The 18,771-nt window shown below is 48.1% G+C and overlaps 1 protein-coding gene across 5 annotated transcripts in view; it reads left to right on the top strand.

Annotated features, from left to right (window-relative positions):
* The window catches only part of LOC144951009 (gamma-aminobutyric acid receptor subunit alpha-2-like), a 58,479-nt gene that overhangs the window by 4,125 nt on the left and 35,583 nt on the right, over positions 1-18,771 (top strand). For 2 of the 5 annotated variants that reach the window (XM_078881240.1, XM_078881239.1), the window contains exons 2-3: positions 9,276-9,403; positions 13,084-13,199. In XM_078881240.1, coding sequence (XP_078737366.1) covers positions 9,315-9,403; positions 13,084-13,199 — 205 coding nt within the window. In that variant the 5' untranslated portion in view covers positions 9,276-9,314. Of the gene's footprint in view, positions 1-9,275; positions 9,404-13,083; positions 13,212-18,771 lie in introns of all 5 variants that reach the window. The other 3 variants (XM_078881237.1, XM_078881236.1, XM_078881238.1) reach the window with 2 other exon arrangements.

Below are 18,771 nucleotides of genomic sequence, written 5' to 3'. Positions count from 1 at the left end.
AAAACGCAGCATGTTGGAATAGTGGGAAGCCATTAGGTGGTCAGCCGGTCAACCCGTGACACTTAATTCTAGATTTGAAGCTTTCGTGACTGCAAGGATTCATGTTCTTAGGTTTTTTTCGGTAAAGTCACGTAGGTAAAAAAATTAAAATTAATATTTTTTTATTTTACTTTTATTAATTTTAATTTTTTGCCTACGTGACTTTACCGAAAAAACCTAAGAATATGAACCCGTGACACCTAGGGTGGGGTGGGGGGTCTGTCCCCGTGACCTTGCTGCCAATGGGCATTTGACACTTCACGTGATGGCCTCACAAAGCACCGTGGTAACGTCACTGCCATTTAGTGGCGGAACGACGGTCGCTGTTGTTGCAAATATTCCGTTTGCCTGCGCGAGCATAGCACGGTCGTGTCCGTGAAGTGCTCGACTTCACTGCGATATTTGTGGTTGTTTTCAATAGAAAGGCAAGGTGAATGAATCATTGGTCGGCAACCCTGTGTGGGAATGAATGTGAGTTCGTGTGCATGGCGGCGAGGTCCGTGTGTGTGTGTGCGATCTAGAAATGTGGGGAGCGCTACGAAATCGGCGACCTGGGCTCGATTCTCACTCACGGCCAACACCGGTGACGATTATCTGGTCCGGTCCGGGGCCTCCCCAAGGTCGACTCAGCCTCAAATGAGTACCTGGTGTGATCTGTAAAAAAAAATATCGCCACGAGGGAGACAAAGGCGGCCGGGCGTGGTGCTGGCCACCCACCCCCATGTGTGCCGTGCCGGACATCATAGGTGCTACTCGCTAACAGCACTTGCCCCAAAAATCTGTTAAGGCTATACGGGGGATCTTTGTCTTTTTATATTCTAGAAATAGGAGTGAATGCAAACACAGCCTTAACAACAAGAACCGGTCTTTGTTTCTTAGCCCATCCACCGTTCGTTCGTGCTGATGCTGTCTGTTAATTATTCAGTGGCAGTGAGGGGACTTACATGTCCATCCACGCAGGCCAAGTGTTTGCTACGCATGCTGCCACAAAGCCTCTGTGGCGACAATATGCACAGAGAGAGATTAGAGAATGCGAGTGCGTATGGGCCTTTGTATGCGTGTCTCAATGTGTGTGTGTGTTTGCGAGTGTCATTTTGCCTGTGCGTGAGTAAGTATTGGGGAGTGATAGTGGAGTGGTCAGTGCACTCCACTACAAGCCCGGCCACCCGAGTTCGATTCCCGCTCACGGCCAACAATGGTGACGTTTATCTCAACCGGTCCTGGGCCTCCCTTAGGTTGACTCAGCCTCAGATGAGTACCTGGTGCAGTTTGTAGTCCATCATCACTCGAGAGACAAAGGTGGTTGGGCGTGGTGCTGTCCATCCCACCACCCCCTGGTGTGCCGTGTCGTCCTTCGCAGGTGCTCGGAAACATCACTTGCCTCACGAGTCTGTTATGGGGTCGTCCATAAATGACGTCACGCACCTAGGGGGGGGGTCAGACATTTGTGACGATGTGTGACGAGGGGGGGGGGGGGGGATGAGAAATATGACGTCACATCAAAATGCGCAACTTTAAATAAATATAGACGACACTTTCTACTTAATCAAATAGACTCTTTAATAAATGCTTTCTCCTACAACATCAGAGTGCAGCGCCACATTAAATACGCACTACAATGACAATAGTTTAAAGCGATTTGAAGCATGTTTTATTTGGGGGGGGGGGGCAGAGCTTTGTGACGTCATATTTGAGGGGGGGTCTGACTTTTTGTGACGCCGTGTGACGAGGGGGGGGGGGGTCAAAAATCGTCCAAAATCGCGTGACGTCATTTATGGACGGCCCCTAAGGCTATATGGTGTATCTTTGCCTTTACCCCCCCGATGTGTATGCGTCTGTGGGGGATGATGTTGCCACTGGATCAGACACTGAATTGCAAATCTATATATCAGGGTCTCAATTCCACAACCAAACGCATCACTGCTGGGCAAGCGGCGTGTGAGGGATGCAGGTCGACTCAATTAATTGAGTCGACCTATTGCAGATTGTCAATGGCATCAGCACTGTGAAGACAAATGGGCACAGTGCTGATCACACCACCTTGTTATTGAGTGCCGTGTCAGCCTTAATAACGGGAGCTCGCCAACAACAGCCCTCGTCCGTATCGTCTGTACAGGTAAATGTGTGTCTATATGTGTGTCTGTGTGTGTGTGTCTGTGTGTGTGTCTGTGTGTGTGTGTCTGTGTGTGTGTCTGTGTGTGTGTGTGTCTGTGTGTGTGTCTGTGTGTGTGTGTGTCTGTGTGTCTGTGTGTGTGTGTGTCTGTGTGTGTATGTCTGTGTGTGTGTCTGTGTGTGTGTGTCTGTGTGTGTGTCTGTGTGTGTGTGTGTCTGTGTGTGTGTATGTCTGTGTGTGTCTGTGTGTGGGGAGCGATAGTGTTGTGGTTAGCGCGCTGCGCTATGAACCCGGTGACACGGGTTCGATTCCCGCTCACGGCCAACACCAGTGACGATTATCTAAACCGGTCCCAGGCCTCCCCGAGGTCAACTCAGCCTCAAATGAGTACTTGGTGCGGTGTGTAGTAAACATCGCCACTGGGGAGACAAAGGCGGTCGGGCGTGGTGCTGGCCACCCACCCCCTCGCGTGCCGTTCCGGCCTTCATAGGTGCTCGCTAACAGCACTTGCCCCTACAGTCTGTTGAGGCTACACGGGGTGATCTGTGATCTTTGTCTGTGTGTGTGGGGGGAGCGGTATTGCAGTGGTTAGCGCGCTCCGCTACGAACCCGGCGACCTGGGTTCGATTCCCGCTCACGGCCAACATCGGTGACAAATATCTGAACCGCTCCTGGGACTCCCATAGGTCGACTGATCCTCAAATGAGTACTGGTGCGGTGTTTACACATCGCCACTAGGGAGACAAAGGCGGTCGGGCTTGGTGCTGGCCACCTACCCCCCCGTGTACCGTTCCGGCCTTCATAGGTACTCGCTAACAGCACTTGCCCCAACAGTCTGTTCAAGGCTACACGGGGGATCTTTGTCTTTTTGTGTGTGGGAGATTCCACGTGGCCAGTCGAAATGGTTCGTGCACTGCGCTACTCACCTGACAATCCTCGTTTGATTCCTGCTCATTTACAACATCATTGACGAATATCTGAACCTGGTCTTGGGCCTCCCCTAGTCTGGCTCGGCCTAAAATGAGTATCTGGTGTGGCGTAAAAAACAAACCAGCAGGGGGGATGTTTGTATTTACTACCTTTGTCTGTGATGTGTGTGTGTGCAATCTGTAATTGTGTGAGGGGTTTGAGTTGTAGACGTGTCCGTGTTCAAGGTAGCATGATTTCCTCTTTTCCAGCACCAATTTATGACGTGTCAAAATATAAATAATGAAACCAAAAATACTACACAGGACAGTAATTGGATGCCTTAAATAATAGTTTCTCTTTGCGACCGCGGCTGAATTTAGCAATTAAAATGCATATTACCATGCTTCACGAGTAACGATTCCAAAAATACGTATCCTGGGGAGATGGAGCGATGGAATCAGTCGGCTCCTGTGCAAGGTGCTAGGTGGATCATCGCATAGCAGGATACATGAGAGATAGTGGTGGCTTGCGAGGCCTGAGCACAAGCTCAAATGCTTAGCCCACCAAGTGCAGCAACAAACAGCACTATTCCACTTCACGATACATTTTTGGGTGAGACCACTTAAAGATCTGGCCAAATGTTTGTCGTGTAACCCTCCACCACCCGACAGCCAAAGAAGTTGAATTGCCACACCTGCACAAGCGTTCCATGATCATGATGACAAAAATAGATCCCACTCCAGGCCACGGCATCAGCCGATTGCCAGCGGACACATGCTCATTTGCTAATGGCTGTGCATGATAGATGCCACTTCACCGTATTACGTGGGCCCCTCGGTAAGTTATGCTTATGCACAAATCCTGAATGACTGTAGGGGGGGGGGTACATCATAATAATGACTCATAATGGATTACATTTGGTATTCGCGCCGTTCGTATAGCGCAAGGCTCTCGTGAAGGCCGCTGTCTTTCTATCTGCCGTGGGTTCACAGCCGGCGTGCGATGTTACCGTGTGCATTTCTATTCTAGTAAATTGGTGCTGTACATTTTCAAATCAGGCAAACTTGGACCACGATGCCCGCACACGATGGCCGACTCGTTTCGACAAACGTCAGGGGATGTTTTCACGTCCGCCACGAGCACAGGAGAGGTTGCCGAGTATTGCGTTGGTGAATACACACCATGGCATTAACCAGGGCGGCAGGTCGGTTTCGAACCGCGAGCCTTCTGTAACGGCCGTTACTGCTGGGCTGTGTCACGGGCCCCACGTGACGGCTGAAAATGTCAGTACGAAGCGAAACTATTTGTGTTTCGCGTGTGTTGTAACGTTCAGCGCGCCCTCCCCTTCGTTTGTTGCATCGGGGTTGCATAAAGCGCACACGCCCACGTACTGCTGCGTTTGCAACCAAATCGTATAGGTTCGGTGTGCGGAGATTGGAAATCCAAAGCCGCTCTCTCGCATCGTACCTGTGTTGCACGCGCGTTCGTTCCCAGCTGCTGGCTCGGCTGCAGAGCAATCGGCTCGCGATGACCCAGCCCATCATCCCCTCCATTCGTCCGAGGTCAATCAAATATTGTACTACTTTGTATGGAAGGCAGTAGTGGTCACAGTAGAAGTGTAGTTCCCACCACTGGCTTGGCAAGGTTTTTAACGGGGGGTGAGCATTGATGCCTCCGTACTCATCTGAGCTGGAAACCACTTTGGCTTTCTAATTAACTGCGTTGTTTGATGAAAACAAATGCATGAATGTGCTGCAGGCCATAAATGTTTCTTTTGATATGCAAAGCGCCATTGATTGTGCTCGTGCGACCTGATTACACGTACGAGGATGTGCTCTTGTGAGACATATACATTGTAAACGAAACAAGTGTCAAGAGCCATTGGCAAAACGACCGATGCATCAACAGTATATTCTTATTCGGTTACTATGGTTTCCAATCACGAGTCGGGAAAAAAAAATCGCATCCTATTCAAAGCAGCGCCTGTCCAAGCAATGATGACGGAGTAACGCAAACCGAGGAGATGGAGCGATGAAATTGGTCTCGTGCGCAGGTGCCGTAGGGGTTGTGATTGTGAAACATGCTGAAGGCTTGGCAAGTCCTTGGTCCAGAAGTGGATTGACCATGGCCGATAATGTTGATGATTCATATTTTAAAAATGCACCCTCATCCATTTTTCTAAATATTAATATCTATCTATATTTTCCCTTCAGAAGCTAAGCGGGCTTTGAGCCTGGCTAGCGCTTGGATGCGTGACCAGTATACACAAACGGTGTGATAGGCTGCTGTGGCAAAATCCATTGTTGTGCTGTACATCCGCGCTCCCCGCCTTCACCAACCCGCACTGACCGGCGTGTTGAGGCCTCGTCAAATAATACCCTGGACCCACGTGGTGTGCGGATGCACTCATCCAGAAGTGGATGGACAAATGGGCTGTGCACGGACAACATTTGTTCCCTTTATTAGCCACTGCTGTTGTCATGTGATGGCTGCTCACGAATCTCTTCATGGTTTGTTCCTCATTCCTGCTGTTTGTAATTGGATGGAATCTGTGACGTGCAGATTTTTACCAGTTTAATATCGATTTATAGGGTGGCAGGGTGGTGCAGTGGTAACAACTCCTGCCTCACAGGCAGAAGTCCCCTGGTTTGATTCCTGACTCGGGCATCTTTCCGTGTGTATGTTGAACTTCTTTCACACCGTACGTAGCGAACTCTGCTAATCGGAGGTGCGGGGGATGGACAACAAACTAAACACCAAAAGCAGTTTTAAATAAATACGTTTCCATTCTATATTGAAAAGTGCATAGTTGCAGCGGCTTCCTAATATCGGAAGGAAGAGAGTTCCAGACGGCCACATCTGAAAGCGCACGATGCGGGGGTCACCGTCTTTGTTCGATGACTCGCCAAAAGCCGCTGCGGGGATGAGCGGAGTTCGCGTGATGATGATGGTTTATGTTCCTTGACGAGATCAGCGAGTAATTGTGGTTCATTAGTATCAAGCACTTTGTGTGTCACGAGTGCGACCTGATCACGTATTCGTCCAGCAACCAGAAGCCAATACAGCTCAGCGAGCACTGCACGGGCACGGTCGGATCTTGCACTGTCTGTCACGACACGTGCCAAATCATTTAATACACGCCGCAGCTTCGTAATAGTTTTGGCAGACGTCCCATAGAGTAGTGAGTTGCAATAATCGAGCTTTGTCGATACTATGATGTACGCCACTCTGTGTTGGCTATGTCGTGTGCTGTTTGTCTATTCTCCCCCGTGGTTTTCGTGGGTTTCCTCCGGATTCTTCGGTTTCCTCCTCCCATGAGCTAAAAAAACATCGCAATGCAAAAAATATAATTCCCTTGCAAATTACTCAATTGGGATGTACACGTTGCAGCAAAGCCCCCTGACTGCAAAACACTTGGTAGGACCCTCCTAAAACAAGTAGTGAGGCTTTCCTGGATAAACAAGAATAAATAAATACATTATTAATAATAAGAACAACAGGCTGCATCCATAATGGATTCATTTAAAAAAGTGAATCAATCCCTGTATTGTTCACAATCAGAGTGATATTTTCTTGGAGGGGCACGTCCATTATGATCTATCTTCTTTGGTTCTTTCGGTAAAGTCACGTAGGTAGAAAAATAAAAATAAAGTGATTACAAATATCACGACGTTTCGATCGCAACACAAGCGGTCGTCATTAGGAAAAGGCGTTATCCTCATTTAGCCATCTCGTCTCTTTTTGATTAGGTCATCCAAGAAAGGTAGCATGCCATCCTTTTCTACCTCCATGGTGAATGTGATGGCTGGGTGTATGGAATTGATGTGGTTGAGGAATTGGTTTAGAGCTGGTCGGCCATGTGGCCAGATGACGAACGTGTCATCCACGTACCTCTTCCACAAGGACGGGCGTAGAGTGAATGCCTGGATGGCGTCCGTCTCAAATTTTTCCATGAAAATATTGGCTACAACCGGAGATAAGGGAGAACCCATTGGGGTGCCTTCAGTTTTTTTGTTGAATGTTCCATTCCGTGAGACAGTGTCTCACCAGGGCCGGTACATCAGCATTCAATCCTTGTTGGACCAAATCTTCAATGATTGCAATGGTATCGGGCACAGGAACTTTGGTGAACAAAGAAACTACATCGAAACTGACGAGTAAATCACCTGGGGACAGTGAGATGTCCTTAATTGACGATACCAAGTGAGCTGAGTTAAGAACAGAAGAGGTGGTCTTACCAGTGAATGGCTGCAAGGTCTCCGACAGCTATCGGGCCAGTTTGTAGGTGGGTGAGCCAATGGTGGAGACGATGGGATGAAGGGAAGGGGTGTACCTTCTTTATGGATGTTTGGTAAGCCATACAATCTGGGTGGTCTAGCAGCAGAAGGTTTTAATGAAACCCGTTTGGTCTGTTGAATTAATGAAGCTGAGTCAGTGGTGATCCTGTTCGTTTTTGTCACGAGGCTGTTGGTGGGATCTCTTTTAATGTTTGTGTAGCTACCATCATTAAGTATCCATCTCCATAATTTTCTGAATACTTTGTATTGAACAATCCTGTTGGCGTATCTGGGGTGGAACACCCAGTTCCCACTTCGCTTTGCCAAATAAGATTGAACACAGAGCACTTGGGTTGGTTTATGATCTAGCGCCGACTGACTCACTCCAGCCACTCACTCATTGGCGGTCAGTCGCCTCCTCATCACTCCTCCATTGATACTTCCATGGTCACCGTTTTCATGAGCTTCACTCAATGATTTCTCTACAAATGTAGAGGACTCGGTCTACCAGATTCATCGTTTCGTCCTAGATTTGAAGCTTTCGTGACTGCAAGGATTCATACTCTTAGTTCTTTCGGTAAAGTCACGTAGGTAAAAATGAAATTAAAATTAATAAAAAATAAAAACAATAAAATCACGACGTTTCGGAGGCAACACAAGCTTCCGTCTTCAGGTGACACTACATATTTTTTGCTGTGACAGTTTCACCTGAAGACGGAAGCTTGTGTTGCCTCCGAAACGTCGTGATTTTATTGTTTTTTATTTTTTATTAATTTTAATTTCATTTTTACCTACGTGACTTTACCGAAAGAACTAAGAGTATGATCGTTTCGTCTCATCTGCAGGACACAACAACACAACAAAGATCCTCCTGTGGCCTTAACAGACTTTGGCAGCAAGCACTGTGAGCAAGCATTTATAAAGGCTGGCATGGTACATGAAGGGGTGATGTGGACTGCACCATCTGGGCCGCCTTTGTCTACCTAGTCATGATGTTTACACATCGGCTGAGTCGACCTAGGGGAGGCCCAGGACCGGTTCAGATAATCGTCGTTACCGGTGTTGGCCGTGAGAAGAAGTCGAACTAAGGGTCGCCGAGTCCGTAACGCAGCGTGGCGCCAACCTTGACACCAGCGCTCACCAACAACACGCCCGCTGACTCACTCACTCACTCAACTCGCTCAGCCACTTAACCCCCAACACACTCATCTTTCGAACCTCTTCCCCAACACTGGTGCACATTGATTTCAATCCCGTCAGCGCCTTCCCCAAGATTTTATAGCCTCGCTCAATTCAAGAATTGTGTAACTGCCATCAATTACCCCTTCGATCATGCCGTTTTGTTCCTGGCCACCCAGCGATGGAAAAAACAGCGTTGAAGAGTGAAATTGTAAACATGAGACGTGACACATTTTTGCTCGACTTTTCTCAAATCGTGGTCAAATAAAGCGGAGTTTATTACCCCAAAAAAACTCTATCATGAAGCAGAGTTCCATCCAAGACAATCGAGTCAAACTGAGTTCCCGCTCAAATGAGCATTGTGGCATTGGTACTGATCTCCTGTTTAAAGCCCTGAGCCATTGGCGGGTTTATCCATAAGATAATCGTCATTGACTTCCCCACAAAGTGGTGCTTCTTTTATTAACCCTAGAGGCGGGATGATGGGCTGGGTCAACCCGAACCAGGATTTGAACTCGCAACCTTCACATTGAACATTTGCAAAGACAAAACGCGCCGCTGCAAATCGTTATATAATCCGCACCGTTCTGCGTCAATCCCTCTGCCACACGTCGTTGTTTTCACTTCACACTCTGACTCGATGTTGTCCTTCTCACAACACCCACAACCTTCGTGTGTTTCTCTTCGGAGCGCCTCCCAATTTTACGGTGCGCTGTTCATGAATATGTCCGCTCGTGTTTTTTCGTTGTTGTTGGCAGGCGCGTTGGGACGAAGTCTTGAACCGAGAAATCTCCACGATGATGTCTGCAGCCTCGCCGGTGCTCGCTCTGGCTGCCCGAGGCCTCTCATCCATCTTCATCTGCGTCTGCCTCGCCGCGATAACACGGTGCGCTGCCCCGGAAGCTTCGTCCGTGGGCGTCGTCCGTTCGCACGTGCAAACCACCACCACCACCACCGCCGCAGCACCCGTCTCAGCGCACGCATTGTGTGTGTGCGCGCGCATTGTGTGTGTGCGCGCGCATTGTGTGTGTGCGCGCGCATTGTGTGTGTGCGCGCGCATTGTGTGTGCGCACGCATTGTGTGTGTGCGCGCGCATTGTGTGTGTGCGCGCGCATTGTGTGTGTGCGCGCGCATTGTGTGTGTGCGCGCGCATTGTGTGTGTGCGCGCGCATTGTGTGTGTGCGCGCGCATTGTGTGTGTGCGCGCGCATTGTGTGTGTGCGCGCGCATTGTGTGTGTGCGCGCGCATTGTGTGTGTGCGCGCGCATTGTGTGTGTGCGCGCGCATTGTGTGTGTGCGCGCGCATTGTGTGTGTGCGCGCGCATTGTGTGTGTGCGCGCGCATTGTGTGTGTGCGCGCGCATTGTGTGTGTGCGCACGCATTGTGTGTGTGCGCACGCATTGTGTGTGTGCGCGCACGCATTGTGTGTGTGCGCGCGCATTGTGTGTGTGCGCGCGCATTGTGTGTGTGCGCGCGCATTGTGTGTGTGCGCGCGCATTGTGTGTGTGCGCGCGCATTGTGTGTGTGCGCGCGCATTGTGTGTGTGCGCGCGCATTGTGTGTGTGCGCGCGCATTGTGTGTGTGTGCACGCATTGTGTGTGTGCACACGCATTGTGTGTGTGCGCGCGACCGCCAGCTCGTCACCAGCATCTATATTCATGGCGGATGAATCACGGAGGAGCGGTGGCTCGACGGTGAAGGGCGCTGAGCTACGAACGTGGCTGTGACTGCGGATCGATTCCCGCTCACGGCCACCGGCAATACCGGTGACGACTATTTGAACCGGTCCCCGCCTAGGTCGACTCAGCTGTGTATACATCAGCACAGGGGGAAAAAATGCAGCCGCGCGTGGTGCTAGCCAAACCAGCGCCATTGTGCGCCGTGCCGGCCTTATAATGTGCCCGCTAACAGCACTCGCCCCAACAGCCTGTTAAAAGCCGTACGGGGGATCTTTATTTTTATATTGTAAGAGCGTCTACTGGAGGCCATGCTCATAATATATACACGCTGGCATGCACGCATGCACACGGTGCATACACAAAGGCAAACATAGACACAACACATATATGTACCTGTGAGTGTGCGTGTGGCTGGATTCACAATCCACGCACGCATGAATGTGCACACATGGACATGCATGAAGGTGCAGACAAGCACATGCATGCATGTGCACACATGCACATGCATGAATGTGCAGACAAGCACATGCATGAATGTGCACACATGGACATGCATGGATGTGCACACATGCACATGCATGAATGTGCACACATGCACATGCATGGATGTGCAGACAAGCACATGCATGAATGTGCACACATGGACATGCATGGATGTGCACACATGGACATGCATGAATGTGCACACATGCACATGCATGAATGTGCACACATGGACATGCATGAATGTGCACACATGCACATGCATGGATGTGCACACAAGCACATGCATGAATGTGCACACATGCACATGCATGGATGTGCACACAAGCAACACGCACATACACCCACACATATATATGCACCGATAGATGCACGTAATCACAGACAAAGACAATCATCATCAGGTGCGAAATCTGATGATGATTGCTTGTGTTGCAGTCTAAACGTTGTGAGAATTTTTATTGTTTTATATTTTTATTATTTTATTATTTCCCTTCTACGTGACTTTACCGAAAGAACCAAGAAGATGAATCCCTGCAGTCACGAAAACTTTAAATCAAAATTTAATCAAAGAGTATGTAAGCAAATCACCCAAACACTACACAAAAAATAAAACTAAACCATCCTCGTCCTATCAGGCAAAACCCCACCGAGGTATTAACTTCGTTTTCATAAGCGACCTGGCCACTTCACACGGTGAGGTTTTCCTGAGTGGACATAATCATAATAATTATACAACCTGGAGAGGTGTTATACGTGCGGGTTTGCTGCTAATCTGCATGCTTAAAAAAAGACTCCACACTTGCAAAGGGTGCAATGCAATTTATATTTTTTGAAGTCTGCCGTCATTCACGTGTACACGTCCTCTCAGCGTGTGTGCGCGACGGGGGACTGCTCACGTGCTCCTGCAGCCTTCTGGGGATGATTACGATGGCAATGGTGGCGGTGGCGGTGGCCACGATGATGACGACGATTAAATTTAGCACAATGCGGTCATTCAGCATCATTTACAACCAATGACAACGATGGCAACACGCTCGCCGCTTGATGCAGAGATTCAGAGTTCGAATGCTGAAGGCGATGAGTATTAACCCTAGCAATACTACGCAACCGTTTTTCTTTCACAGTGGACATCAAGAATCCTGTGATGCCATCGTGTGCCAGCGTCACGGTGCAAATTTCCTAGAATCTGAAAAAATCTACGTTGCAAATTACTCAATTGGGATTACACGGAGAAACCTGGCCCCTGACTGTGCAACTACTGCAGACCGTGAAACCAAACACCGCCTTCCTTTATGATAGCCTTGCACAATTAGAACGACGCAAAAACTCTAAATGTGCTCAATTGTTATCACGATGATGATTAATTATAACTCAACGCAGCCATTCGCAGCCGCAGCACAAAGTTGGCTACATTTGAATCGATGGCTGGCTGGCTTGTTTTGCTGGCTTGCCGGCTCGCTGGCTGCCTGGCTGCCTGGTTTGCTGGCTGACAATTACCCATAAAACAAGTGGCGTCTCCTTCGCAATAGGCCGTCAAGGTCCCGTCACGTCATTCGTTACGGGTAGGCAATCGAGTGCTAGCGCCATCATCCACGTTTGCAAATTAGAAAAATCACAACAAACCTCTCGACGGGGGCTGCACGTAGCAGCTATTGCTCCCTACTGGCAGGCTGATGGCCGCTTGCAGGGCCGGTGCCGAGTCAGTAATGCGCTCACAGGAACAGCTGCCACAGGAGGTGCCCTTCTCAATATTTTTGAGATGAGATCCGAGGCGTAACTGGCTAAACACGTGTCATATTTTGCTGTCTTTTCTTGGATTTTCTGTTTGCACTTAGTCACATATTCACTTTAAGATACTCTTAGTTCTTTCGGTAAAGTCACGTAGGTAAAAAATTAAATTAAAATGTATAAAAATATTTATTAATTTTAAAGTCACGTAGGTAAAAAATGAAATAAAAATTAATACAAATATTTATTAATTTTAAAATTAATAAGTTAATTAATAAAAATATGTATTAATTTTAAAATTAATAAGTATTTTTTATTAATTTTAATTTCATTTTTTACCTACGTGACTTTACCGAAAGAACTAAGAGTATGAATCCTTGCAGTCACGAAAGCTTCAAATCTAGAATTCACTTTAAGATGTTTTCTTGTTCATGTTTTTGTTTTTTGTTTGTTGCGGTTGCACCCGATTCAAGATCCGAATGGCTCCTCACAGGGCTACACCTAATAAACGAACTTGAACTTGAACAAAAGTGCTCTGAGACGACCGGGCGTAATGCGAGCGGCTCCATCGTCGTCGCCGCGATCGCCGTTCATCCCTCGCGTGCCCGTTCCTGCCCGTCGTCGTGAAACTTCCTTCGTCCGTCTCCCTCCTTGTCGTCTTCTTCCCGCCGCAGCAGAGTGCAGGGCCAGACGTTGAAAACCCCGTCCGAGACCAACATCACCCTGTACACGAACATCCTGGATGTTCTACTCAAGGGCTACGACTACCGCTTGCGGCCAGGCCTGGCCGGTGAGTGGCCCGGTACTGCTCCGCACCAGAAACACGCACCTACACCCTTGTTGACGTGGCTAAGTGGCCGTGCGTTCACCGTTTATAGGCAAGTTCTTTTTTTTTCGTACTCTTAGGTTTTTTCGGTAAAGTCACGTAGGTAAAACATAAAATTAAAATGAATGAAAGTAAGAATAGAAAAAAAAAATATTAAAATAATAATAATTAATAATTGTTATTATTAAAATAGTAATTATTAAAATAATGATTTCAATTGATAAAAGTAATAATCATAGTAAAATTAAATAATTATATAATAATTCTTATCATTAATAATTTTTATTATTATAATTTTAATAATAATATTTTTCTTGTATTTCTATTATTACTTTTATTAATTTTAATTTAATTTTTTACCTACGTGACTTTACCGAAAGAACTAAGAGTATGAATCCTTGCAGTCACGAAAGCTTCAAATCTAGAATTCTTTTTTTCCCTCTACGTCCCAGCGCGGCTGCCCGCTTGTTCCAATGTTATTGGTTCGCATTTGTAGCAATTCCCTTCAGGTAAAGCGTTGACTGGCAGGCACTTAGTACCCCGCCTGCCAGAACCCTCCCTCCCCCCACCCCTCTACCCAAAATCATCGCCCTCTTATTTTTTGAACTCGGACGAGCTACAGCGAGGGAGCTACAGCCATCTAAATACAAATATAAAAATTCTCAATTTTTATTGACGCATAAAGAGCCGTCAAATTAATAAGGAGCTGCACGTCTAGCCGCGTGGCAGATTTGTCGAAATGTTGTGGTCGTTTCGTACTCCCAATTGCCCGCACGGTGCCCCCAAAGGGTTCGCTTTTGGCCTGGTGAATGTGGGTCGGAAGAATTGCGGGGTTCCGCCTGGCACGCGTGTTGCTCTACGCGTCTTTGGCAGGTTCTTCCATCACGCTGTGGAGAGTCATGCGCCAGCGTCGATAAACGGGCGGGAAGGCGTCGTCTGCTTGATTTGCGGGGGTGCGAAGCCTCGCAGATTTCTGTTGACGCTCTGACACCGGAGGAACCCTCCTCCGGTAATCACGAGGTCGTGGTGGTGTGGCGAAATGGGATTTAATAAATAGACAATAAGGGCTATTGCGAATATTGTGTCGGTATTGAGTGTAGAATAGGGGGAATTGTGGTTTGACCCATGAAACACCCCCAACGAAGGGCATGGAAATGGTACGACCCACATTGAGTACCTGGTCACCTGGTCACGGGGAGAGGAACAATTGGAAGAGACTGGAGCGGCCGTTTTGAGCAGAGACGCGCCGAGGTCTTTAGTCAAGGAAAGTTGAAGCCTTGAGGACAGCCAATGAGAGGCTGGAGAGGAGGTGGATGAGGTGGTGACCGCTCAGAGCGTCGTCAGGAGCCCACAAGGTCGTGCCGGAGGACTTCAAGAGGGCTGCAGCCAACGCTGCCTTCCCTCGCGTTTTTCGAAACCGGGAGGAATTGCCACCATCGGGCACAATCATCCATAGCGTGATCGATTGCAGGGCGCGTGAAGCCACATACGCTGTGGGTCGGAGCTCATGACGTTTCCAACCCACATTTAGCGCGCCAAGCGACCTCTTGGGTACCGTACGGGAATTGGAGCACAACATGAGAACGATATTTCGTTAATTCGGCCTCGCGGCTAGGCATAGAGTTTCTTATTAGCTACGTACAGCTTCTTATTATTAGAAACTATACGTCAATACAAATCTAAAATTTAAATGTTTTAACTCTGATGGCCTTAGCCCTCGCTGCTCATCTTCGGTACGCCAAAAGACCGATCCAACTCTTGCAAAATGTGGGCTGCATTTGTAGCTACGTCCGAGTTACAGAGACTGAATTTCGATTTAAAGCTTTCGTGACTGCAGGGATTCATCTTCTTGGTTCTTTCGGTAAAGTCGCGTAGAAGGGAAGTAATAAGACAGCGTCTGTCTTTCCGACAGACCTGTTCTTCACCTGAGGACGGCTGCTTGCGTTGTGGCCGAAACGTCGTGAGAATTATTTTATTATGTTTTATTTATATTAATTTATTATTTCCTTTCTCGTGACTTTACCGAAAGAACCAAGAAGATTACAGAGACTGCTCCAAACATATTTAATTTGACCATGTAAGGCCCACTGAGCTACGTGGCGATTTTTCAGGAGCGACCTGGCCACAAATGATATCTTAACGAAGTGGCTTATCGCATGGAAATGTATAGCAGCCAAGTGCTCTAAACGCGTGTTTCTAAATGTGGAAATCCACGCCACCACAAGGAGAGAGACACGCAAGCTCCAAATATATGGGCGTCAGTGTCGGGATCGAACCCACGACCTCCTGTATACCAGGCGAGGTAACATTAATATATCCTAGCCACAGCGGTGCTTCAATAGAAGTTGTAAGACTCTCCTTCTGTGTGGACTCACAGCAGAGCAGCCGACTTTACAAGCAGCGGAGTGTTGATGATCTCTCTCTCTCTCCTACAGATAGGCTTGATGTACATGTTTTATCCCGCGGTGTTTCTTGATTCCTATTGTTCATGCTTCGTTATTTTGCATATGGGATATGAAAAAAGCGGCTTTTGAACTCGCGTCCACCCTTCTCATTGATCAGACCATCAGACACGCCCGGCTACAAATGATTCCACTCCGCGACTGGGGGTGAGAGGTCTTGGAATCGTGGTGTCCCGGTGGCTCTTCCCGCCCAGAGATGACAGCGTGCAGCTCCACGTTCCACGCGGGGGGCTGTTTTAGCTTCCCGGCAGCGAGTAATCGTATATGGAGTGCTCGCATCCACTAGATCGTGGACTGCAGAAGCACTCGTGATTGATTATGCAGCCCAAGGTAGCTGCAGTTCACTTTGCTTGAGTGCGTGCCGCAGCGGGAACACGGTCGGGGAATATGCGGCGTCAAAGTTGTGAGTTTCCGTGTGCATTAGGCGCTGCCACGTGCTCGGCCAAGAAGGACCCCCCCCCCCCCCACAGAGGAGGGATTGAGAGCTCGTTCCACCGGAGCGGCATCTGGGGCCAGGGCACGCAACGTGCCGTGGGAATTATCTTCTTGGTTCTTTCGGTAAAGTCACGTAGAAGGGAAGTAATAAAACAATAAAAATGAAACATAATAAAACAATTCTCACGACGTTTCGGCCACAACGCAGGACGGCTGTTTGCGTTGTGGCCGAAACGTCGTGAGAATTGTTTTATTATGTTTTATTTATATTGTTGTATTAATTCCCTTCTACGTGACTTTACCGAAAAAACCAAGAAGATGAATCCCTGCAGTCACGAAAGCTTTGTGTCGTGGGAAGTCGTTTGCAGGGTGGCGGGCATCTATGTCGCCGCACACGTTTCATCAAGCGTCACCTCTGGTTGGCTACGTACGGTGCAAAAGAAATTCTTCCTCGGATAACGCTTTTTCGGTTGACGTTTCACCTCCAAAAGGAGCCCCATGGTTTCCACTAAAGTTTAAATTTTGATTCGCGGTACGTTGACGTTATGGAGGCGGGCGCCAATTTCGGCCAATCAGCGACGCCCATTTTTGAGCATTTAGACCTCGTCTGGCTTTGTTCACATTTATATATTTTCTGTTTTGGCAGTGGACACGGCTCTCTTGTAGACTTATTTCTCAACTTACAAGTGAATTCGATAAACAGTTATTTCGGTTGACGGTAGTTTTTGTTGAGCGGATTAAAACCGTCCACCGAGGGACGACGGTGTGTCTACACACATTGATTGTCGCATCGAGTCCTTGGCTTTGCAGGACGCCTGCTTCGGGAGAAGCGCTTCCGTCTGCTGCTGTTTAAGCGAGCGGCCTCTCCTTCCTCTGGGTGCCGGCTTGAGGTATCGTTGCTAAATGTTAGCACTAACATTGGACCAGTGGGCAAGAGGCATGGGACGCAGAATAAGTCAGGTTTGGTAGTTCGGGGTGGAAAACATTTGTGTGGCTCGTCCGTGCCGCCCACCCACGTGGCCTCCCTCCCATCCGACCGCGCGATTGGCTACTCCCCTCGTGCTCTGTCTGCTGACGAGACACCGGACGTTGAAACCGGCTCGGAGTGTTGCTTCTGTTGAACCATCTTCTTGGTTCTTTCGGCAAAGTCACGTAGAAGGGAAATAATAAAATAATAAAAATAAAACATACTAAAATACAATTCTCACGACGTTTCGGCCACAACGCAAGCAGCCGTCCTCAGGTGAAGAACAGGTCTGTCGGAAAGACAGCGTCTGAATGAACACCATCAAGCTTGGCAGCGTATATTTAAGCTGGGTTAGGGGAGGAAGGGCGCCTTGACAAAGGAATTTGCATCTCAAAAGAGGAATTTAGCAACAGAGGATGTTTTTTTGTGTTGAACCAGTGCTGCCGAATTTATGGATGCCCCAAAGGCCGTGGGTGCTGATGGGATGTGTTAAAAAAAAGCACGAATTTTTTTTTTATGCGGAGGCACGGATCTATGCAGGAGACGATTTGTAAGCGTATTTATTTCGTTACTTATACTTTCCAAAACAATGCAAATAATTTGTGTGTATATATATATTAAGGGGGCTTTTTTGTGCAGTCATAGGTGCTGAAATCATCTACGAGCTACACTCGAGAATCCAGATAAATGTGTGGGCGTCTGTACCCTGGATTCCAACCCAGGGTCTGGGCGCAGACGTGGTACTACCCCCCAGAGCCCCACGGCTCCGTCCGTCTGCAACGACACACCTCCTTGTCTGCGATGTGTACACGCATTGCGCAGAGAACAACACCACAGCTGTTTCCAGCACTCTGAATGAACCCTGTTCACACGCAATGCTGCAGCAGCAGCAGCAGCAGGAGATTGTGGAGCATGACGTGTTTGTCCCTGAAGACGACATGGCCTACAGCGTGAATAACGGAATGCTGTGCTGGCTGAAAACTGCATTGCTCCATTGCCAAGCGAATGCATGCGAGTGTGAGAGAGAGAGAGAGACATTTATACAAGCAGAGACAATAAAAACTATTACAGTATTCTCCAGATTATTGTGAAGCATGGTATTTTCCCCATAGTATAAAAAAATGGGCAATGCGTCTTATGACCCGTAGATGAATTTGCTTTCTGGAAAGCACGCTTTAATCTCAGCATCGTCGTCCATGGTCAATGTGGTCCTGGGTGAAGGACCCTTCCCTCCAAGGCACCACAACCTCTTCACAATCCTGTGATCTTGTAATCCACCCAGCCGCCCCTCCTCGCACATTAACCGATATCGTTGCTTTAATCTCGTTGAATTATCTTCCTGAAGACGAATCTCCATGGCAACGGATGACCACCCAGAGGACAGAAGACACCTGCCAGCCTTTCAGAATCAACTTCCAGCAGACATCTCTCCCCATTGTCGAGCAGCGCACTCATAAACATCTTTTGGAAATTGGCTCTCCATGTCCATTTCGGATTTCATAGCAATGAGGTAAACCAAATAAGAATAGGCTTTACCCAATAAAACAGGATGTGTTAACACGTTCAAACGCCAAACGGACACCTATTGCAAGGCATCACGTGCGCATCGACCACACAAAACATGTGTCGGGGTGTCAGGGGAAGGATTCCCAGCAATAGGAGGGTTAATGGG

This window comes from Lampetra fluviatilis, chromosome 60, assembly GCF_964198595.1.
Source record: "Lampetra fluviatilis chromosome 60, kcLamFluv1.1, whole genome shotgun sequence".
Lineage (NCBI taxonomy): Eukaryota > Metazoa > Chordata > Hyperoartia > Petromyzontiformes > Petromyzontidae > Lampetra > Lampetra fluviatilis.
The sequence above is the reverse complement of the archived record's forward strand: the minus strand, read 5'-3'. Positions and strand labels throughout refer to the sequence as shown.